Below are 24036 nucleotides of genomic sequence, written 5' to 3'. Positions count from 1 at the left end.
AAGTGATCTTTGATGTTTCTGTTGGCTGGTAGTGGGCTTCTGGGTGCATGGGAAGCTCTCTCTGTCTGATTGCAGGACTGGGACTTCATGTGGTAGGTCTTTGAATGCTCACCACTTTACACAGAAAAGGCTCTGGTCTACTCTGCTTACCACAGTGTAACCAATGCAAGTCTAGAAAAAGGGAAAATGGAAGAACTGCATAATTTTCATCCTCATGTCCAAAATAGTAAACCCATTAAGATGACAGCTATATAATATACCTTTTGTTAGTTTCCAGTGGAAGTGGCTTCTGCGCTTTTGTGGAAACCTTCATTCTTTCTTTTGAAGTTTATAAAAAGCTCTGTCATTTCTATACAGAGATCCAATTCTGAATGACCTCTGTGACCTCAGTGCACCACATTCCATGGGTTCTTCTGGCCACAGTGGAGCCCATTTTGTCATTGCCTTCAATATTTGATGCTGTAAGAAAAGAATTTTTGGGGTCTGGCTAGCTGGACCAGGCTGTAAAATCAGCCTGACATTTCACAGAGCTGAGCACCTTTGAAAATGGAGTGCTCCTTATAAATAGCAGAAAGCAGAAGCTGAGGCTTCTTGAGGCCAGGGAGGCAGTGAGCCAGACTGGGGCTGCACAGACATATGGATATCATCTGGTGTGGTGATAGAAGGGCCAAAAGTGCCCCTGAAAAGGGCATATCACAACAGTTCCTCATTACTGAACACAGCTATTAGCTACCTATTTATAATTTCATGGAATTAAGCCTCTTTTATATCACTGTAAAGGTTATCCTTAGCAGAGAGTTCCCTGCTTGTTTCAAACAAGCCAGCTCTGATACCAGAAGAAATACAACCATATTTTCCAATGCTGAGGCTGTAGCAGTACAACATCCCTGTCTCATCAGCATGGTCAAACCCAACATGAATTGAATAAAAACTGTGACCAAAGGGCCAGACACTCCACAGGAATTAATTTTGGAGTGATTTTCAAAGACAAAGAAAAAAGCAAGCAGATCTCTAGGATTTTTTTGCAAGGTCAAAATTTTAATTTTTAAATTAAATGTATAATTTTGCCTTCTATAGAAACAAATAAATACATGTTTTAAATCCTATTCATGGATTATAGTACATTTAACAAAGCCAATCTCTGTAGTCACTGATTCTAACATAAAGTGAATAAATGATAACACCAATAGCAAAGGATGACTGAAGACCTAGACTGGAGTTCCCAAATGCTAGAAACCCCTGGGCTTTAGGAAAAAGTGGAACCAAAGAGAAGAGAAAATTAAAAGCTCTTTTGAAGGAATACAGATGTTAAAAGCTCTTTTGGAGTAATACAAATGTTTGTAATCAAACTCAAAAGTGAAGAGGTAAGTATGTGATGAACAAAGCATTCAAAAGAAGGGGAAAATGATGAAGCAATATAAAAAGGGAGCTTCTTATTTCAGGATGCATGCACAGCAATAGAGTCTTTCCATCTCAGGCAATATAGCATTCTTATTACTCAAAAGTAGTCATTCTTTCAAAACATAATAAGAATTACCCACAGAACACAATTCTAAGTTACAAAACCCCCAAAACTTAAAAAAACAAAAAAACAACAAAGTTATCTTTTCTTGGCTCCAGCAGCATTTTCTAAAATTCAAACACAATTTGTGGACTCAATATAGTTTTATTCTAGTAAACATAACAGAATAGGATTCTTAGTATTCATAACAAAAAATAATAATCTGTTGGTTTTGAGTACCCTAATGCAGCAGCATTTTGTAGTGGTGTCTTCAAAAATGTAATTATGTGCAGTGGAAAAGGACATCTCTTTTTGTAGTTTTAGCCTTATTGCCTTTCTATTTCTTTGAAAGTCAGTCTGCTCTTGAATTTTTGAGAGAGCCAAGACTACTAAGCTCATTTTTTTTCTGGCACAATCTATTTCTTACAACACAAATACCATCTTCTTCATGAATCAAATAGCTTCAGTTGTTTTCAGTGTCCCCTCAGATTCTTCTGCTTTCTGCCCTTCAGCCCTTTAACTTTTGCTTGCTGTTGCTTGATCAATGTTTTGAGATTAACTTGATGGAAATCAAATATGATATCCACTGTCAGATACCCACTAAATGCAACTGTGTCAGAAATGCCATCGTTGTTTAGTGCTATAATTCCATTACATAATAAGCACTATTAGCTGCTTTTATTCTTAATAAGATACCATGCTGTTTGCTCCTGCTTTCAGTTTTCTCCCTGGTGACCAATGTGTATTGTAGGATACCGAAAGCAGTCTAAAGGCTGTCTGAGTGGTATGGGCTAAAAGGAGCAGGTAACCTTTCACAACAGTTTTGTGCTTTTCTTTTAAGCTGACAGAGTGTGAGCCTGTATGGAGAGAGTGGAAGTATCAGCACTTCAAAATACATTCCTCCTGCTTACACTCACTACTTTGTCCTGCAGATTCTAAGAGTCAAGTACATAAACTTCTGTAGGGATTTCCTCACCAGTCCCTGTATGCACAAATTATTATCAATTTCCAAGGCAAAATGCTGACATTTGTATCACCAGAATCCATTCTAGCTGAACTAGAGAAAACAGTGAGAAACTGAGCTGGCTGAAAACAGCTTAAATGCCCTTTGCTACGTTCACATTCTAGGATTTACAGAAGACAGTTTTTAGATGAGCAGACATGATCCTATGTATGAATGTGGATTTGTCTAAGCAAAGCTCACAGCAAATAATCAGAGAGATGCTAGAGTTTATGACTATTCAATTGAGGAGACAACTTTTGCAAATCGCTTCCTGAATCAGCTATGACTTTGGGGAAATGACTAAAGATGTAAATGAGGAAGAGGACACCTCTGTCACTGCATTCCATGTACAGTGGTCAACCAGTATAACCGCCAGAACATACAATGTGGGCAAATATCAGCTTTACCTAAAGCTGTAGCTTATATGCAGATCAATGGATCAATGGATCATTTTTCCTTAAGAGTCTTCACTACAGCAAATAATGCTGTTGACCTCAGAAGGATTTTCACTCATGTGATTCAAGGCCATTAGATCCACTCTGGAGAATGTGATTAGTTTCTTTAACTAAGTCTTGTTCTGGGTCTCCTTAGTTGAAATCTGAATTCTAAGCCATGGTTTATGCTGTCACACACCCTTGGCAGAAATTTTCTGCCTGGGGCCTTAAGGAAAATACACATCACAAAACTGTCCCAAGGAGTAAACATGTTTGTGACCTGAATCTACTTTTGCTTTCTAAAGGCTAGTTTGGGAGAGCTGCAAAACCTCAGGCTCCCCTGGTTCATTCATTGCAACTGTTGCTCATAGTTGTGGTTGTTTTCCTTCAGACACTCGTTCTCCTTTTCCTGCTTCGTGGCCTGTTTTGCACAGTTCACTTGCTCAGGCAATGGAAATAACTTCCCTTGGAAAACAACACCGAAGCTTAAAAATGTTATAGCAACGCAGAAAGGATTGCAACAAACATTAATAAGAAAATGACAAGTTTTCAGGAATATTCTTCAGCTTGAAAAATGGTCCTTTACAAAAATGGGATACACTGAAGACAAACTGAATTTCTCAGAACTATCAATACATTTCTGTAATGGAAGATTATTTTTTGTATTTGCTTTGCTTCAATGAGAAATAGGATTTACAGTTAGTGACAACTTTAGAATAAAACTAGAGCATTGTTATGGTTTGTTCCTTGACAAGTAGTGAACGTGAAGAATTTAGAATGAATAATCTAATTTAAAAAGTCAAATCTTTCAGTTCAGCCTTTGGTATATTCTTAGCCTAACTGTCCTTCAACAGCAGTAGCCTTTAACCAGGCTAATAAAAATAAGTTTTTTATTGTGAGCCTGTTAAAAACCTTTTCCCCCAACTTCCAGCTAAGCCAGCATAACTACTGTAGCCTGAAGTCAGAATTTCTTCCAGGCATCAGATGAAAGCAATCATATGTATGTAACTTCAATTCTGAAGATCTGTAAGAGTACACTGCAGCACAAAAACTCCCCTTTCCACTGAAAATGAATGGTGCATATTCATTGTCAGTGCAATCTATTATTTTTTTCTTTTTCATCAAAATAATAAAGCTGTGCAAACCTAAAGGTGGGATCTGTGATCTTTGTTAACACTAACTTCCAAATTCAGGAGTGCACCACACTCTTCCATAAAACATTATATTTAAGGGTACTGATCATCATGAGGCATGAAATTCCTTATTTCATGCCTCATGATGATCAGAAACTTATTAAGAAACAATGTATTTCTACAGAACACTGCCAAAACATGAGTATTGAAATAATATCTGCAATTTTTAAGATTTTCTTTTTAAAGCTGGGAATCCTAACTTTAATAAGTTGTATTTAACTAAATGTCTTTATTTTCTTCAGTAGTGTATAATTGATATTTCTTTTGCATTTGCAAAAATAAATTTGTAACCCATTTTTACCCTACATCTGCAATTAGTTCCAAATTAAAGAATAGTTACAGGAATAAAATTGGGTCATAGCTGAAGCAAAAGACAACAAAGAAATCAGTGATTTGTATAAATCCCATTTCTAGTGGGAATGCTTTCTACTGTTACACGATTATTTCTACAACAGTGCCAAAAAGCATTTTCTTCCAGAAACTTTAGTTCTGTCTTGCCAAAGTAAATATTCTTAATCTGTTGTAATTTTCTGTCATTCTCTAAGGACCAATGTACCTCTGTTTGAGACTTTACAGTGTCTGATCAATGATTGTTTCAAGGAATGTCAAGACTTTCTATATATATTCTGTACAGTCATTTACCTTTCTAGAAGACTGAACATACAAAGCATTTTAATTCTGACAAAAATAGTGCATTTAGTCTGAGCTATTTTTTTATGACCTGCCATTTTTTCAAAGCAAGTGGAATCTCTCATCTAGTACTTCAATACAACAAGCAATCACAGTTATTTTTCTGCTGTTCTACTATTTTTAACTGTACCTACTCACATTCTATGTCTCAGAAAAAAAAAAAGAATGTAATAAAGAAAAAATATGAGATTGCAAAGATTATTGATTCATCATACAATTAGGAAAAAAAAAGTTTTTTCAGCATTTTATATTATTTTTTATTTTTCAATTTGATGTGTTTTGTTGAATGTGTTTTCAATTATGAACCCCTTTTCAGATAGATGGCTGTGGCATTCACCCTATTCTGGAACAAATGGATGAAAACTAATACAGAGCTAATACTTGCATCAAGGATGTGCCTTTTTATTACTGCATGCCAATAAAATGATCTGGACAAAATAAAATAATTTGCACAAAATAAAAGCTTTGGAAAATTTGGAAAAGTCTACAGATTTGCAGTAATGGTTTGCTCAGGGCTGGTACTGAAATTCTTTAAATATTTGTTTTGCATTGAGTCAGCAAGTGAAGGATGTTGGCTCCCCACATTTCCATAGAAAGGCTACTCTTTGATGTTGTTGGATAATGCAACACTTTAGATCCAAACTACGGTTAGGGAATTTCTTTTCTGCTTCACCACACAAGAGAGAATAAAATGGCTCAATTAAGGCACAAGAGAAACAAATCAGAAATTATGTACTGGGTTACAGAAGCAGAGTTTGAGGTAAGAAAACTCAGGCAGAGGAAGAGGAGCGATTGAAAAGCCTTAGACACAATGGCAAAAGACTTCAAGCACTGGGCTAGGAAAGGAAAACTGGTCAACTGAAGGAGAATGAGGTTGCAAGTACTCAGATGAGAAAAAAAAGTCAGACTGAGCAAGGCTGCTCGGTGGCAGGAAGAATGAAAGGGGAAACATGAAGAGAAAGGCAATTGGCCAGATAAGGAGGTTCACGAGGAGAAGCTGTTGGGGAAAGACCAGGATATTTTCTGCACCACAGCATAATGAGTTAGGAATAAATAAAATCAGCAGACACCAAGCAACTGAGACGCACCAGCATTTCTGCAGATATTTCTGATGCTTTCACTGTCTGTCATGTACCCAAGTGCAAGTCACACAGTGTGAAAATTTGTTCAAAGTCCCTGCTGGATCAAGTCATCTAAGGAATTCCTGCCCCTGAAACTTGCAGAACCACACAGTGTCCTCTCTAGGGTTGTAATACTTCTGACTCTATTGAGGGAAAAACCAAAAAAACAGCTTTGGAATAGCATTCCAACTGTTTCACCATTTTTCAAGTATTTGACAGAGAGAAGTTAGGATTTCTCCTCAGGTGTCACAGGTTATTTAAAAAAACCTGACCAGGCATTTCAGGATCACTTACAAAAGCTGAATGGAGGTTAGTTAACCAAAGAGAACCCGAGGTACTGACCTCTGAAAAGTTGGCAGGAGGTTTTGGAATCACCTTCTGATATGCAGCAAGTAGCTGACGAGTAATCATTAACAGATTCCATATATCAACTTTAGACCATGTAGCTGTGGTCAGAATAAAATGTTCATGTTAATGATTTACACAAGCATTTCAAACTCCCTGGCACCAAAGTGAGCATCTTTGATTTTAGTAGCAAGAATATAGAAGATCTGCCTGAAAGGAATCTGAAAGGTCAGCTACAGTGATACTTGACCTAAGCATCTAAAGTTCTTCCTGGGAACAAAAAGTGGTATCTTAGACTCTTAGGCTGAGCTTGTTTCTGCATAATCACTCATGGAATACTTTTTTTCCTTCAGAGAAAAAGCTCTGACTGGGACTAACAAGACTCTCAAAAGATGTGATTCACTAAGTTTCACTAAAAACGTGTCAATGCAAAGTTAGATAGACACTTCCACAAAAACTGATCAGAACTCATCTCCTCAACTCCTATCCAAACATGCACTTAAACAGGCTCTGCAACAGGCACTGCAGGTCAGCAAACTCAGGCCTTCCAGAATTAAAAAGGACACATATTCTGGAGCTGAAAGTAATTTCTACTCATTCCCAAGTTTTGCAGGATATGGATCTCCTACTTGATATCAAGTACAATAAGAAAATACAGAGAAGGCTGTAGTTAGTTTGCTTAGCTTTGAAGAGCAAATAAACCAAGACCAAACTCTCAACTATGTACCTAAGGACATATTTGGGAACCAATACAAGATTGGCAGAGTGGGAGATAAGTATTGCATTTCTCAATCACCCAGAGTCAAGAAGTCTGACAGATGTCTCATCCACTATAAGAGCTGCTGTGCAAAATGCTATTCTATATCAATTTCCAAACAATATGACAGTACTAATGAGCTCCTTTAGGCATCTCTTAAAGACACAATTCCCCCAATAAGTCATTATATTAAGTAGTCACCAAAACTCTTCTCAAGATCCAAATGCTTTTTAGATTGAACTTCTGTGTGGATCTCATGAAGCCCAGGCTTTCAAACAGGCAAAAGGAAAGTGAGTGGATTCTCATAGAAAAAAAGTGCCAGTCCTTAATGGAAGAACAACCAGCCTGTACATCTTCAGTGCTGGTTATCACCTTAGCATCTGATTTGTGGCTGAGGATTTAAGAAGGGTAATCAAAGCTTGGGAGTAAAAGGTGCATGTATTCTCTCAATAAATAGAGCTTACTTATTTGACTTATCTGGCTGAATCTAGTAATGAGTCTAACAGTGATTGCATATGCTCTGCACTGACAGGTATATTCTAGAAAAAGAGGAAAATACATAGGCCTTGAGTGCATTTTATGACTAATTCTCTGATACTCCTGTAGAAGTCTAAGGTAAATGGATTCCCTCACCAGATGATGAACATTTCAATGATGTGCACTTTAAGCCACTCTATATTAATATAAACAAGAAAGCAGTTCATGACAAACTGTTTTTCCTCATCACAGCAGAGATGAACAATTTTTTCCCCTTTGCAGGTTTTCCTTTCTCTCCCTGGAAAAGGACACTTTGCTGACTCACATGTGATTAGCTCTGTTGCTGTAGTAGAAGCAGTGGAAAAAGAGAAAAAAGAATCCTTTTCTGCCTCATACACCTCTATCCACCCACAAAATCTAACAGAGGATAAATCCTGATCCCAGATGGGAATTTTCCTACTGATTTCAGCAAGCATATCAGGGATTTTCTGTATGTGTTGTTTAAATCTTGCTAACTACAGTAATAGTGGACTAAGCAACTAAAACATCTGCCTCAGTTAAACTTTTAGGTATTTGCTTGAAAGCTCTGAAAATCTCCTTCTGATATGTAAAGTGTGGACATCTGGCTAGAAAAGCTCTGAGACACAAAACCACAAAAGCTGCACAACTCATTTTTACTGAGTCACCCCTGATCATACAACCTATCCCTGAGAAATACCTTGCCTACTTCATGAAACCTCAGATCAGATGGCTTCTTCCCACCTCACCAAGGCTGGCTCCAAACAAACTGAAAACAACAGCAAACAAAATTAAAAGAGGAAAGAGGACAGAAATAATCCAGCAAGAAAGCAGCTATGTGAGCAGAGCAACCTAGAAAGTGTGATCTACTGTGGATTCTTCTGGAAGAAGAATCTTAAAGAGATGAGTAGCTGAGCTGATGGCTTTCCCTGCAGTTAGGCTTTCCTAGTGCCTCTTTTGGTAGAGATTCTTTGAAATTAAAGAGATGAACCTACAGTGCAGTCAGTTCTTCAGTGGAAGAAGTAGGAAACCTTTATTCTTTATCAGGCTGCTGTGGATGAATATAACTCCATATAACTCCTCTGAGAGTGCTACTGTTTTCTTAGGCCTGGTTGAAACTGGATGCCAGCTGACTTTTGACCAGATGCATACAAAAGCACTGTGACCTGCATTTCTTGGTAATGAAATTAAAAACAAGTACTCCAAATAATTAGAAGTTACCATCTTCCCTAGGTAAACACACTTGCTATCAGCGGTTCCAATCTTGTAAGTAATTAAAAACCTTTTGAACTTTTGCCTCAATCCATCCTTTTTAACAAAACAAATACCAAGAGCTGGCATACACTGATAACAGAGAGCTGTAAATACCGAGCTAGATGATAGTCTTCGACTTTAAGCAAAGCACTGAAACTAACAAAAAGGCTCCACTTGGTTTTAAAGGACTTTGAGCCAGACAATCTTAATTCAGCTTGTGGAAAAAGACTGGCTCACAGTGGGTCCTTTGGAAATGTGCATTAATACTTAATAAATGCTTTATCTCCATGGAAAATAAAAGTTATGGGGTTTGGCTGGAGAATGAAAGAAAATATTGAGTTTCAAGATGACCAAATGTTTATATTTTCAAACATGAAAGTTTGTTGAAGCTAAGAGAAACTCAACATTTCATACAAAACTCTGCAGAGGTTCTATTACTTTCTGCAAAGTCTTGGCTAATCAAAATCCAGCTGACCTCTTGCACTCAATGCAAGTTGAGCATATGCAGATATTTGTACATGCACTTTAAAGACCCACAAATGTTGTTAAATGATGCCTAGTCTACTCTGTGAGTAAAGTCTGACTGAAGTAGTGTTTCTATTCAATGGATTTAGTAACAAATTTCAATCTATCTTGTTAGGGATAGTACTTTATATTTTAGGTATTTTGGTGACTAAGGTTAGCTTCATAAATAGCAAATTATTATAATGTATTAAAAATCTGATCTACTTTTGGTTTTTATTTTGCAGTGATTGACAGATGTATTATAATTTTCCCTCTTCATAAATGCTTCAGTGTTGAGATGATCTAATCCCTCTTTTGGTATTTTAACTTGGAGTTGCAATTTAGTTTAGGTAATAAATAAAATTGCAGAAAAAAGAAGGTAATTTACCTCTTGATAAACATCCATCTTTTTAGCTTCCATTTGTGAATAATGGCTAGTGAGTGTGCAATGTGCCTGGTACTGGTTGGATTTGTTGTATGGTGAAACAATTCTGATGGTATTGTTAGGAGCTGCCATCTGCACTTATGCAAATTTTTACTGGTCTAGAATAACAATGATTTAATGCAGCAGAACAGTTCAGCAGTTGACATGCAAACACAACTGTTACTGGGCTTTATATTTTTTTTAATCCCACTTAATAAAAAACCAAGAAAAATATAGATAACTCCTATATCTGTAATATAATTTACATTCAGTACTTATCTTATAAAATGTGATACTATTAGTACATGGTATGATAAATATTCTAAGCATACACAACTTGCACTAGGTGATAAAATATTCTGAGCATGTCCTAAAATGATTCTCTCATCAGAGATGGCTTGTTACCTCCACCATCAGCAGATACTGATAATTAATCAACTGAAATGAATCTTTACAGAATAAACAAATCTGTTATACATGAAGGATGATTATGTTCTTTTGGCTGTGAAGATTTTTCATAACTTATTCATGCCAATGATGTGCCTGAGTTATGAAGTATTTTTCACTTATGAAATAAATATAGCATCTTTCGTTTGTCCTGTATCCCCTCTATCTTTGGGGCTTTACCAATGTAAAACAGCACAGATCTACCACCTATGCTGATTTACACCAACAGAAGAATTAATCCCTTACGCATCATCAGTAGAAATGTTTCTTTAGTTATTTCAGATGTATTTCTAAACCATAGCTTTGGTAAAGTGCTTTCAGCTGTTTTATTTTTACAGCAATGGTTGTGTAAATGCCATTATCAGCTGTAAGACAGAATCATAGCTTCTCCTTCTACATTTGTCAATGCCACTCTCCTGGTAGATGTGACACACACTGGGAGATAGTGTTGCATTTTGAGATGGGAAAGCTGTGAAAATATAGTATCATTTGTATGTATTTTTAAATTAATTATTCATACTTCAACGTGCTGCTTTTATATTCACTTTTCCTTGAACTATTTAAATGACCAATTTGTTTTTTCATTGGCAGAAACACTGATCTAGACATGCATGTAAAAGTACTTGAAAATCTTGTTTTAAGAAAGGGAATAAGACCATGTTTGACTGACCTTCTCAAAAATCACAAATAAACAACAGGGTTTAAATTAAGAATATATGTGACTTAAAAGTACAACAGCAAAAAAACCTCAAAAACATTAAAAATCATTACACAATGTTATAAAATAACCAGAAAAACAGCAAATACATTTGAGGAAATCGTGATCTGCAGTGAATATCCTTCAAACAGAAGAATTGTGAATGATTCATTCAGAGTGAGTCATATTTTATTAGAGAAATTCTCAGGGTTAGGCCTACTGTGCAAGCACAAATTCTTGGCAAAGAGTCACTAAAACTGATGTGCTAACTCACATCAGCCAAACATCCTTTATTAAGAACAAAACAAAATAAAAAAATCCACAGAAAGAACAAAAAATCCACACCAAACCCTTGACCTAAGGAAGGGAATACTGCTTTGTGCCTTCCCTTAAGACTTCACTGAAGGAGAGAGGTCAATAAAGAGTTTGAAGAAACAAGATGTGCTCAGGAAAACTTTGTGTTCATTTCCTTTTAACATCCAGCTCTTTCCCACTAGGATTGAGGCCCCTTGGTTTTTTTTTTTGACTATCAGCTGTACTTGTAGGAAGATGTACTTGGTACAGTTTTGTGGTAAGTTAGCACACAGGAAAATATCCATGTTGCTGAACATACAATGTAACACAGAAGGAGCCATTTGGAAGAAGTTTCTATGTTGTGAGGTAGAGAGAAGATACACTAAGGAAAATAGCTCAGTAATTTGGATAACAACACAGATCTTGAAGGCCTTGGGTAAGTCTTTGCTTTATCTCAGCTATTCACCCAGAGAGTTAGTAATCCAGGTATGTACAGTCTGATTTTTCCAGGTGCAGTCCTCTCCAGACCTTCCCAGATGCTCTCAGACCTTTCCAGATCCAAGAAGATATTTATTTGCCTTTAAGGTACATACTGCAATGCCTACATTTTGGGACATTTGTCTGCTCATACAAAATCCAGAACATTGTAAGAGAAATCATAGAAACAGTTTGCCAAACTTGCAAAGTAGTAAGGAGGCCCAGGCTGTTGGTGTTTCCAGGATAATTATTAATAAGCTCACCAAAAATCATATGTGTCTATCCAGATACGCTGCCCTCCTATACAATACCCTCATAGTTAAAACATCAAGTAGTGAATCAGCTCTCATTCTGTTTTCCACATGAAAACTATCAAGGCCTAATTTTTCACCTCAAGGACAGTGTCCAGGTACTTGGTTGTGCCTTCTCTTGGAAACAAGCTGCAGCCCTTCCTGCAAAACCCATCCCCATGTGTACAAATTGAAGACGCCCTATCAGAAGAGAGCACAAGAAGGAGCTAACTCTAGGCTGTTTCTCACTGTAGAAGGAAGCCTTAAAATCAGTGTGCTCTGTTTTGTATTACATGTAAAATACAGAAAAAAAACCCTCACTGGCTGCAGACACACAGTGTCCTGCCTTCTCTAAATAATATTTGTAATGAAAACTGACTCACAACTTCACCCTCATCTCATTGCATTCTACCATATAAAAGAGTCATGCTTCTCTCCAGTCCAGCTGATCTTGGATTCTCTTCTCACAATGACATGTCTTCACTAGAAAGAATGAAAAATGTTCCTCCTCTCTTCCCCAGAGCAGTCTAAGGCTTTGTGGTTAAAACATACTGAAATGAGCATGACACATGGGCTTGAATCTAACCTCAATCAACAAAGGACTTTGAAAACAAGTTAATTATGTGGCCAAGGAGAGTGCTATAGTCCACTACAGTCATACTGCTTATCATCTAAAACGTGAACATTATTAGCCTTCACTGCTTTTTCTATGAAGAAAAGGAACTTGGGCCTGTATATGCATGTTGGTCATCATCAGGGACCTGTGAGGCCAAACTCAGGTTTTCCTGCAAGCAAGGCAGTGATCTTCCAAGTCTTGTCAGGACCAAAGCAGTGCTGAAGGCATGCTCAGATCTTGAGGTGCCTGGAGCTCTTGAAGGATGGGAAATGAAGCAGATTCAGACTAGATAAAGGACACTTTTTGAAACACTGAAACAGGTTGCCCATAGAGGTGGTAGATGGTGCCCCATCCCTGGAAATAATCAAGACCAGCAGATGGGGAGATGTGTAGGTTTCCCATCCAACCTGGTCTCAAATAAACTGAGTAAACTGGTTCTGATTGAAGATATCCCTATTCATTGCAGAGGACTGGGAATAGATGACCTTCAGAGATCCCTTCCAAAGCAAACCATTCCATGATTCTATGATTACAAGTGTTAAAAGAGGTCGTGTGCTGTTTTATTTACAGAGCAGTTGAAAAAGGCTTTCCAGGATCATCCTTCTTCACTCACCTCTCTGAATGTCACTTCCAGTTTACCTGAAATATAGGCAGTTTTTTGAGTTTTGTTTTTCCTTGGCAATTAGCTCAAGACCATGTGTCAGTATAACACGAGAATTCTAGTAATTTTCCTAGCAGTCTTAAATTGAAAAAAATTGCTATTGAAGCCTGTTTTCATAATCGGACTGACTTTCAAGCTCACATTTAAATATCCTGACTTATGAATATACACAGAACATAGTATTTGTATTATAAGACAATTGTTATCCTATTTTCTCTACATAATTTTTCTCTTCTTAGTGGTATCATTAAAATAATCGAAGATTGTTTTCTATTGTTTATAAATGGACTGCTATTATCTATTCATTTATGACAAGGTGACAGTATTTACTTATCTAGTTTGCAGATAAGCACAACATAGTCTGTTTTTTGTCTTTGTTTGAAAAAGTGGGATTGGATGAAGGCTTCAAGCTTGCTTTGATCTAACTGCTATTTTCTAGGTCAGGGAGATGCAGCAAGAAGAGAAAGGTTGTGCTGAGACAGAACAGCTGAGCACTTCCAATGGGCATACATATGTGGAGCAAGCAGAAAAGGAAGAGAATCCAGCAAGTGGGAGGTTTTTACAAGAACCTGAGACTGGGAGACAGCTGCGAAGGGGGTATGTCTGCTGCTGGGCCTCACAGGTGATGGGAGAAACTTCCAAGGGGCACAGGGGAAACTACAATTTGCTCAAACGCTGGAGTAGTTAACTCATTGGACTGAAAACACAAAAAGAGATATTCTTCACAGATTTATAGTGGGCAAGTACAGATGTGTTCATGAATCCTTACACTTTTTCTAAGACAAAGAGAAAGCACCTTCACCTTCTCTAAGGTGAATATGCATTTAGGAATCCTTATCATTCCTCTAGTGTGTCTCTCTAGGACAACTAATAGCAATCAAAGAGTTAATTGTTTTTGGTTCATAATGCAATAGTTGTCTCCGAGATCCTTTGTCTTTTTAGCGTCTTTACATAACTCAGTTTAAGGGAAAGTGCTGAAATATCTACCTCAAAGCTATGACTAACTTGATACATCATTATTAACTCGAAAACTTGCCCTGGAGCTGTTCTTGCAAGCAACCTTTTAGTTACATGCACGTTGCAAGCTCCCTGCCTCCACTGCCAATACCAGTCTGTCCTAAAATCCCCCCAGAAGCCCCGGACGAGCCAGAGCGGGCGCTGGCAGCCTGACGATAGCCCCGGCGGCAGCCACGGCCCGCATCCCCAGCGGGGCACGGCCGAGCGTGCCCGGGCAGGCTGTGCCGGGCAGAGTGCGAGCCGCCCGGGAGGCTCAGCCTGCCGCACGCGTGGTGGCCCTGGGAACAGCCCTGGACTGCGGCGGGGCTGCTTGTGTGTCACCTTCATGCTGATAGAAACTAGCACAGCATTGACAGAATCTGGTTTGAAGGCACAGCTAGTTCTTGAGACATCCCAGAATGATGGCTGGGGGTGCTGCAACTGTTTGAAACATCCCTCGAGCAGCAGCTTGCCTTGAGGGGAAGAAAACAGAGATGGGCAGGACAGCGGGGTTTGATGTGAAGGTGTTGGCATCCTTCCGCTGCTCGCCCCGGTGTCCCCCGAGCGCGGCGGGGGAATTCCCCGGGGGCAGCAGCTGGTGACACGGTCCCGTCTCCAGCGGGCGGAGCGGCTGCAGGGCCCCAAGAGCTCGGCGTCCCCGTGCGCCCGCCGGGCCACCAGCCGTGTCCGTGGAGCAACCAGGAGGGCAACCGGGCCCTTCACGGGGATGCGGCGGCGCTCGCCCCGCAAGGCCGGCGTGCCGCCGGTGCCCGAGGCCGCGTCTCCCGGCGCCTCGCCCGGCGCCCAGCGCGGAGCCCGCAGGGCCGGTCCGGACCGTGCCGGGCGATCACGGGGCCGCGGCGGGGCCGGGCGGGGGCGGCGCCCCATCCCCGCCTGTGCGAGCGAGCGGTGACGGCCGGCGCTGGCGGGCTGGTGCGCAGGCGGGGAAGCTGCGTGCCGCGGTCGGAAGGGAGGGGAGCGGAGGAAGGGAAGGGACGGGAAGGGGTGGCCGCGCCGGGCACAGCATGGCTGCCAAGGTAAGGCACCGCCGCCGGCGGGCGGGCGGGCGGCGGGGAAGGGGCCGCGGCGGGGCGCTTGCCGGGTTTGACCTCGGGCCTGCCCTTGACGAAAGCCGAGGTGGCGCCTCCTCCTCCTCGCGGCTCGGCGGCCGCTCGCCGCCGGCCCCGGGGAGCGGGGGGTGGGCAGCGGGCGGCCCCCGGGCCGTGGGGCTGTGTGCCAGCGCGGCGAGCATCCGCAGCTGCCCGCGCCTGGAGCAGCGGGCCTCGGCTCCCCTTGCGGTGCATCATCGGCGTCAATGACACTGCACGGCGCCTCCCGCGGCCGGGGCCGGGGCCCGTGCCGGTGCCGGTGTCGGTGTCGGTGCCGGTGTCGGTGTCGGTGTCGGTGCCGGTGTCGCTCTCCCCGGCGAGGCCCCGCACTGCCCCGCCGGGCGCCCGTGCCCTGGCCCGGCCGTGGTTCCGCCAAGCGCATTTGGGCCCGGTAGTGCTCAGTGAGAGCCCCGCCGAGCGCCTTGTTCCCCAGTGTACAGATGCATACAGACACACGTACACACGTGCTGTGCATGCGGACAGACACACACACCGCTGTTCGGACGGGGGGATGCAGCGGCAACTCGGGACGGCGGCTGGCAGGTCCCGCAGTGGGCACTGATGTTGGCCCTGCCCCGCTTGCAGGCCTTAGCTCGATTGTCCCTTTCTGCTTTTTCTCCCATTTTCTCCGTGTACCTTTTTCTGCCTTCTGTTTTCACATCTGGTCATCATTTCCAAGGATTTTTACTTCTCAGTGCTGTCCTGTCAGGTGGATACCTGCTATTTAGGCTTTTTTTGCTGATCAGAAGGATAAACAAATTGAAATATGTTATTTAATCAGCTAGTAATGTACTCCCATCCCAGAAAAAAAATTGTCATTAGCTGGATCAAGGCCATATCTAAAGGGAGATAAAATGAAATGTAATGTTGGTGTTTCAAAACTTACTGCTTCCATTAAGTTTCATATTTGAATAGTGACACTTCAAAAAGAAATTACTCCATGTCCTTTTATTGAAGTCAGTGATGAAACTGACATTGAGGAAAAAATCATTGAGGAAAAAATTCCCCAAACAACTCAAAGCATGGCTTAGTGTGGCCAGAGTTGTGTGCTCCTTTATTTTAGCTAGGATATGATAGAGCTGCTTTGGTCAGCACCTTTCTCAGTAAGAACATAGGTTATCTGAACTGCATGCCCTTTTAGTGGATTGAGCAATATTTGATTCCTAATTCCTAGTGTATATAAAGCAGTCATCCCCAAATCTTATGTTCACTATTTGTGAATCTGTGAAGCTGACCAATCTAGCCTTTTAAAAAATTTTTGATTTCCCACTGGTCCATACACACATGTTGGTTACATCTTACCAAACTATTGGTGTTTAAAGACTTTAAAGTGTTCTATTCTCTGGCTTTTTGAACCTTTTACTTATTTTCTCTTCTCCAAGCAGTGGTTTGTAATCTGCAATCCATTTTAACCTATGCTAGTCGCATGTAACTTAAAAATAGTTAATGTGTAGTTAGTGCTTGTCTAATCGGGTAGACACGTGTGCTCCATGCTACACATTTGCATGGTGTCCTTTTTCCTTAAGCTAGATTTCTTGCACAGTTCAGATCCCTAAAATCTACACAAGCATATGTTGGAAAGACTCAGCACTTTAAGAGACACTTAATTGAATGTTGTATATGTCAGGTTACATCAGGCTTGGCAGAGAGATACCCAATAAAAAGAATAATGGCTTAATTGTCATGTCATAGGGATTCTTAGTGTATTGCAGGCAGAGATAAGCTCTTTGTACCCCAGGGTCTCATGCAGTCCTCACATAGCTTCCAAGGAAGGCTTCTGGTTTTTATATAAGTCTAAACACGTTCTGAGAGACTTATGTTAAAAACAAACAAACAAACAAACTAGAACTGTGGGCAGCTAGAATGGATTAATTACATTACATTGTGGGATTCAAGGGGGTTTTGTCTTCTTCAGCTGAAACAGCTAAATACAGGTAAATTTCTTTTTATATTGAGGTCAGTAGCAAAATGTACATAGCATTTTGTACTTTGAGGGTAACATCCGAGCTTAGGTTCTGCAATTACACATGTGAATAACTTCACCACGGAAAGAGCTTCTGGGCCTGAAGTTATTCACATGTGCTTTCAGGCATGTGCCTTGATTTGTGTTCTAACTTCCTCACTGATGCATCTCAGTAATGTTTGCCTTTTTCACCTCAGCCAAACAATGGACTGGTGAGTTAAATGCTTTTTCTTAAATTTCTTTAGTACTTTTTCCTTGCCAGTATCCTGCATGACCGCTTCCTTTAATTTTTTAATTGTACCCTTTTAGGCATATGAGTCTTTGGGATTGAATGTAACTGGTCTTTGCTTGCAAGATTTCAAATGTTGACATATTAAGCAAACTCTAGGAATTCAGTCTCTCAAAAGGAAAACCCAAATGGGATACTGTTAAGGCTGCATAGTTAAGCACTCAGGTATCAAGAAATGGGCACTACAGCCTGATTTAATTTCCTTCATTGTATACAGCTCAATGTTTCCAACTTGCACGGCATTTTAAACAATGTATGTTACACATCAGTGCCTGAAACTTTGAAAACATTTTCTGAAACTGTTTTGGGAAAACTCTGCTATAAATTATATTCACACAAATTTCCAGTAAAAACCAGAGGTGAGATTTTCCAGCAGATTTTTACCCCTTTGGTAATTAAATTACCATCCTAGGTGCTGGCTTCTTTTTCTGCATTGTGCAAAAAAAGAGGTGATGTGGAACATCTTTATGGTAATGCAGGTACAAAGCACTAATGCTTTACATAGAGTGCCCTGCTTATTTCTTCATTTTGAGTGTTTAACAATGCAATCACAATGTTGTTTTTCTGCCCTTTAGCCAGATAGTTCTAAAGAGAATTTACCTAGTCTAGCAAATGCCCCTTGCTGTTCACCTGGTGTGTATTTTACAGCAAAATTAAATGTTTGTGTTGAGTGAATGTCAGTTACCCTTGATCCCTATTCTGCTACAAGTTCTGGGCATAGCTGTTGTCTCATGCATGTGCAAAGTGTGACTTGCTGTCTTTTTAAAGTTCTACTGCTTGGTAAAATATAAACATATTTTCAGTGGGAGGTCCTAAGGTATGTCTCAATGAGACTTTTTTCTGTAGTTGATTTTGCCTTTGCTACTATGCTACTTTGTCTGTTCAACTTAAGGTCAGAAATTGATATTTCTAATGGGAGCTAGTATATATCATATTTTTAATCTTTATATTTCATAACCACTAAGCTACGTTCAAAACAGTTAAAAATTGCATTAATGAAAATTCCAAACTCAAATAATTTTGATAGATAATCAAAGCCTAGTAAATTGTAAAAACAGTGGCTTAGCATGGAAGCACATGAACACCATTCAACTTTATCTCTGCTGTGGTTAGCATGTGAATAAACTTCTGTAATTGTATGATATGTGTAATAATGATACAGGAGTTGATTTTTGAATACTGTGGAATATCTCTGTTTCTTATGTAATTGTTTTTTTGTGTGTCATGTGTGAACTTTTTTCCATTGGGCATGTACTGGCTGCCCGTACTACTCAGAAAGTATAAGTTACTTTAAAATTATTGTCTTATGAACAAAGTGAACATTGCATGCTAAAAAGCTAGTTGTAAAATGACTGTTCAAGTGAAGGCATGAACCTTACATCAGTACCCTATGGGACTTGCTTGCACGCTTAATTTTAAGTGCATGTGTAAATCTTTCTAAGACTGTCAGAACCATGTCAATAATGTAACAGAAAGAGATTTGTTGCTGACTTATGTGACAATATTTGGGATAGTTGTAATGCAAGGTAAAGAAAATTGGTTATGCAATTTTCATGTATTTAAATTTTCTTTTAATTCTCTTTTCTCTTTTGTTTTTCTGGAACTGTTTATTATGGAAGCTGTATCAGTGGAGTTAAATGTTGTTTCTGGTTACTGCCACATCTACCTTTAAAATCCTAAACCTTGTCATACCAAAAATAGTTAGTGCCCAGGCACAGGCTCCTTGTATGTCTTGGTGTTACTACAGTCAGACATGTCACAGTGAACACACCAGTCCTGCAGGATGCATCACCTCAGCTGTATTAACTGGAGTTCTGTGAGGGGTTGATACCACTGGCCCTGCCTCTACAACCCTTTTTGTGTGCAGAAGGGATCCAGTGCCTGCCCTGGATGATGTGAATTAGTGAGGTTTGGGTAAGCAGCGATTGAAATGCAGGCACAATGGCAATGCAGTTCTAAATAAACATGATTACAAGCAATGCCAAAACTCTTAGATGCTGACAGAACCATGCCACTTTGATTATTTTGCTGCCATGCACACCCAGTGTGTCCCTTTTGCATCATTCAGCTCCATTTTGCCTCTTTGTTCAGCTCCTTCTTCCACGCTCGTTTTCCTGTGCTAGCAGTAGCATGGAGTGTGCCTGGGAACAGATTAAATTCACTCTTCTTGCTCTCAATCGTGCCATTCTTCCCTTCCTCCAGCCAAATGGAAGAGAAGAATTGCATTGCATTGGACATGGATTTGTTGGGCCCTCAGAAAAGAAGAGGTGAGGGATTCTGGCATCATGATGGGCTCCTGTGTCCTTGAAAGGAGAGTAGTCCATTGTGGACAGGCTCCAGCCACTCAGTGAGATCAGTTGTGGAGAGAAAAGTGGTTGGTGAGTAAGGAGAGAGCAATCTGTTTCCCTGAAGCACCACTGAGTTTATGTACTATGGATTTAATAGTGTTATGGCACTTAATGGTGGTGCCATGGTAGTTTTTTGGAGGTGATAGCACTGTGTAATATCCACATGAAAAGTCCTGTTGCTAGTCTGTACAGGTCCAGCAGTGCTTGCTCTTGCATGGTTACATTTTGGATCTGTGCAGAAATATGTAAATTCTTATATGTATCATAAGACTCTTCTTTCCACTTTCCCCTCAGAAAAAAACCATGTATTTATGCTGCTTATGACTTATTACTGCATCTTGATTTCTTAAGAGACCAGAAATTGCTTGACAGAGGGACATTGAATTTGTATGAGTGCTGATAATTTCAGACCTTTTCTAAGTGCAAAGTAGCATGACTGATGGCTGCATCTGAAAGAGAGAAGAAACCAAGTCATTTACTCCACTGTCCTGCCTGTCACAGTTTATGTGTCTGGTTTCATTTGGTTTCTTTTACTGCCTAGATCTTTGCTTGTGATGTGTACCTTCAGGAGAACTGGTTGAGTCCCAGTCTCACAAGACTCACAGCATGCAACAGGGCCCACTGGCAAGGGTAATCCCAGGAAAGACACTCATGGAGCAATTCTGCTGTGGAAAAATTCCATGCAGCTCTCTGCTGCAGTGGACACTGAGTTACCCTGAAAAGAATCTTTATTACAGTGCGGGTTTTGTCTCAATTGATTTTGCCTGTGTCTTTGTGCTGCTATTTCCTCTCTGACTCCACCTTTCCTTATCAGAGCAAGGTGGGGACAAGAGGAGGTGGTGGAAGAGGTTGCTTTATGTCTTCAATATGTTAGGTACTGATGGCATCACATGTTGCAACTGCCAGTGATTTTGGCAGGTTTTTGGAACTTGTTCCTTTCCATTATGGTACCCCTGTAAGAGGAATTGCAGGGTGACTTTGCTTCATGTATAGCCTAGGAGAGGGCTACTGGATCCAGCAGTTATGTGTATACTTTGTCTTTTGTGATGCCTGCTGAAAAGAATTTGGAGTTGTCTGGATTTTATCACACTGGGAAATAATCTGCTCTTTCTATGCAGCTTTGTGTCGCAGGAGGGTAGAGGAGCTCTTGGAAGTGTGCCTCAAACCACTTGTTAAAGGCACTCCTGGAGCTGTAATGTAACCAAGCTTACAGCCCTGAATGATAACAATGTGTCTTCTGACCAGCTTGTTTAGGCCTGTATCTATTTTATTTGTCTATGTTGTCCAAGGAGTATGACAAGGAGGTATGTGATACTGAATTTCCTGGAAAATGGAATGAATGTGCTGCTGATTTTTAGCTTAATTTTTGCTTTTGAACTATGGAATTGCCTCTGCTTTGGCTGTAGAATGGCTTTACCATACTGAATAGAGCCTTTGTGTTTGTATGGTGCCAAACCTATCTTGCATAAGGCCTCTAGGCACGACTTTACTCTGCTAATCATGCTGTTTTGCTTTAGCTACAACATAATCTTCAGGAACTGATGTTTCATGGTGCTAGATAACTATGGCTAGTAAAATGTAAGGTTGCATGTTTTCTGATGCATCCTCTTTCTGGAAAGGATCTGTATCTCAGTCATTTACAGAGAGACAAAGAGGTCCCTATAAAAATACTCTATATTCAATTGCTTTGGAATAAAGCAATTTCAGCTGAAGCTGTGTTAAAACACTTAAAGGAACACTGTAAATGCAGTTTTTAAAATAATGTCATGCTATTTACAAGATCTTAGAAACAGGCAATTGCAATTATATTCTTTACAAAAAATGTTACTTGACCTGAACAAAATCCAGTGTGCTAAAGGATGAAATTGCTCACAAGGAATGGGTTGTTGGCATTTTTCTTTTCCTCTGAAGAGGGAAAAAATAAACATTTGAGAGAGAGAGAGTGGCAAAGTGACTGCATGTACACTAAACTATGTGCATTTAGTGAAGAAACAGAAGAAATACAGCTTGTTGCAGGACTAATCACATTCCTCTTGTTGGGCATATGTGAGATCCCTAAACATCAGCTGGATTTATATATTTATGATACCTTGCATGCCTAGGCAGCCTGCCAGAAGTGTTTTTGTGCTGGCCAATATGGTCACTCTTTGAGTCCCTGTGGAGATCTACCTTACACTCTGGCCATGTGAAAACCAATTTAGAAAAAGATTTTTTTTTTTTTTTTTTGCTGTTCTTTAGATTAACATCTCCATGCCTAACTTTTTTTACCCACTTGACTTCAGAATTAAGAAACCTACCAGAGCTGTGAGGGATCGGTACCAAAACAGCCCGTGTGCTCACTAGGGAGCATCCAAGGCAGCCAGTGGAATATGAAAGAATAGGGATGAAGAAAAGGAAAGTCCCTGGAGGATCTTTAAAGAGCAAGGTTTGCACCTCTGTTTCAGGCATTGCACTGTTTTGTAACAAAGCAACAGAAGGACTGGGGCAAGAGGTGTGGGCCAGAACCTGATTTGGAGCCATTATGGAACCTGGCACAGAGGGGAGAGGATTTGGATTCTTTGTTGCCAGAACCTGATTCGGTTTGTAGCCATTATGGTACCCACCTGAGTGGGAGGGAAGGTTTGGATTCTTTGTTGCCAGCAGTGTTGATGCATTTTGCATGAAGGATGCCTCCAGGGCTGCTGCCTGGTGGGTGCTCACTGCCGATGTGCATTAGACGTGTTGCATGTGTGGTTGCTGGGTGCCTGGTCAGTGTGTCTGAAATGTCTGTACATGCTCAAATCAGGGCTGCAGCAGTTCTGGATGTGCACCTTGGGGAAACTTCTGGAGTCCTAAAACCTTAAATTGCATGTGACTTTCTGCTTGTACAAATGGAATGGTTTTTGCATCATGCTGTGACTAGAGGTAGTGGGGCGTGCTAATGGATCAGACCCTCAGAGGCTGAGCAAAGTGGAGTTTCCAAATATACAAACACAGTTTTATTTGTAGAGAGTGCTCTGAGATGGGCAGACTTGTGCCCACACAGCCAGACCTTTTAAAAATACTTCTAAAATCTTAGTATCATCACTACTCCATATATTTAGGATCTTACTGGTTCTTCTTTGAAAGCCAAGGCTAGACCAGGTCTCTAGGTCTGGTTCTTTGCCTTCTTGGTGTTGGGCTGATTGTTCTCTGCTCTGGTGCCAGGGCTGAACTTGCTTCTCTTGGTTGGGTTGGTGTGGAGAGGTACCTGTCTGTTTCTTGAACTGCCAGGTCACTGCAGTTTTTAAAAGCTGGCAGTAGCTATGAAGTTGTGATTTCACTAAATAATGATTCAGAGACAATCCTAGAGTAGTATAATGGTGAATTGAAATGGATAACTGACTGGGAAAAAAGTTACACTTTTTTTTTCCTCTTTTTTTTTTGTGTATATAAATTGGTTTTGTTTGCATCAGATCAGATCAGTTCCCTAGTACAGTTCACAGCAAAGCAGTTTAAAGAGTTATGTGGATGGCCCTGAGCACAGAAATACCTTAAGCTGGAGACCTGCAAAAGTTTGTTTAGTGTGACTGCTATAGGGATATTTACTGCTGTGCATTTATAGATACTTTTACATTTTCCACTGCTTGGCAGAGAAGTAAGAAGGCAGGCTTTTTTACTTTTAGTAAGTGGTTTGTCTGTTGTCAGCCATAGATAGCCATAGAGGTTGTAGGGATTTTTCCCTGAAGGTGGGAGGTGTGGTGCAAGAATGTAGCCATGCAGATGTAACTGTAATATGGCATAGGCAAAATTGTGAGATTCTCATAGAACTGATTGGTCAACTAATCACTCACAAGTTATTTACATGCCAGTCGGCAGAAATTTAAATTGAAAGAAGGAAAGTAAAAAATGGAACTGAAACACCAAGAAAGCTTTGTCATAACTTTTCTTTTAAATATTTGTACTCTTTTAAAGTATTTTGTCCCATTTTCTCTGTATAGCCTAATACCTGGGCTGAAGGAATGTTTTTAAAAGGAGTTTCCTGAGTAAGCAGAAGTTAGAAATCAGACTTCCCTTGCAAATGGTTTCTACTATTGTGTTGCTTTTTTTTTTTTTTTTTTTTTTTTAATATGTGTCTCATTGGCTAATTATGTATTCAAAAGTGACCTG

At 40.3% G+C, this 24036-nt stretch overlaps 1 protein-coding gene across 4 annotated transcripts in view; it reads left to right on the top strand.

The window, feature by feature from the left end:
- The first annotated feature begins 15174 nt into the window (after positions 1 to 15174).
- Positions 15175 to 24036, top strand: part of SLC25A13 (solute carrier family 25 member 13) — a 98949-nt gene continuing 90087 nt past the window's right edge. Inside the window, exons 1-2 of one of the 4 annotated variants that reach the window (XM_058800116.1) lie at positions 19428 to 19474; positions 19763 to 19938. Coding sequence is in view for 2 of the 4 variants with exons in the window: in XM_058800098.1 (XP_058656081.1) it covers positions 22292 to 22333 (42 nt within the window). In the remaining 2 variants the exon portion in view is untranslated. Of the gene's footprint in view, positions 15237 to 17475; positions 17484 to 19427; positions 19475 to 19762; positions 19939 to 22209; positions 22334 to 24036 lie in introns of those variants that run through there. The other 3 variants (XM_058800108.1, XM_058800125.1, XM_058800098.1) reach the window with 3 other exon arrangements.

The sequence above is a fragment of the Ammospiza caudacuta genome, chromosome 1 (assembly GCF_027887145.1).
Source record: "Ammospiza caudacuta isolate bAmmCau1 chromosome 1, bAmmCau1.pri, whole genome shotgun sequence".
In the NCBI taxonomy this organism is placed as follows: Eukaryota; Metazoa; Chordata; class Aves; order Passeriformes; family Passerellidae; genus Ammospiza; species Ammospiza caudacuta.
This window is presented reverse-complemented; position numbering and strand designations above follow the sequence as displayed.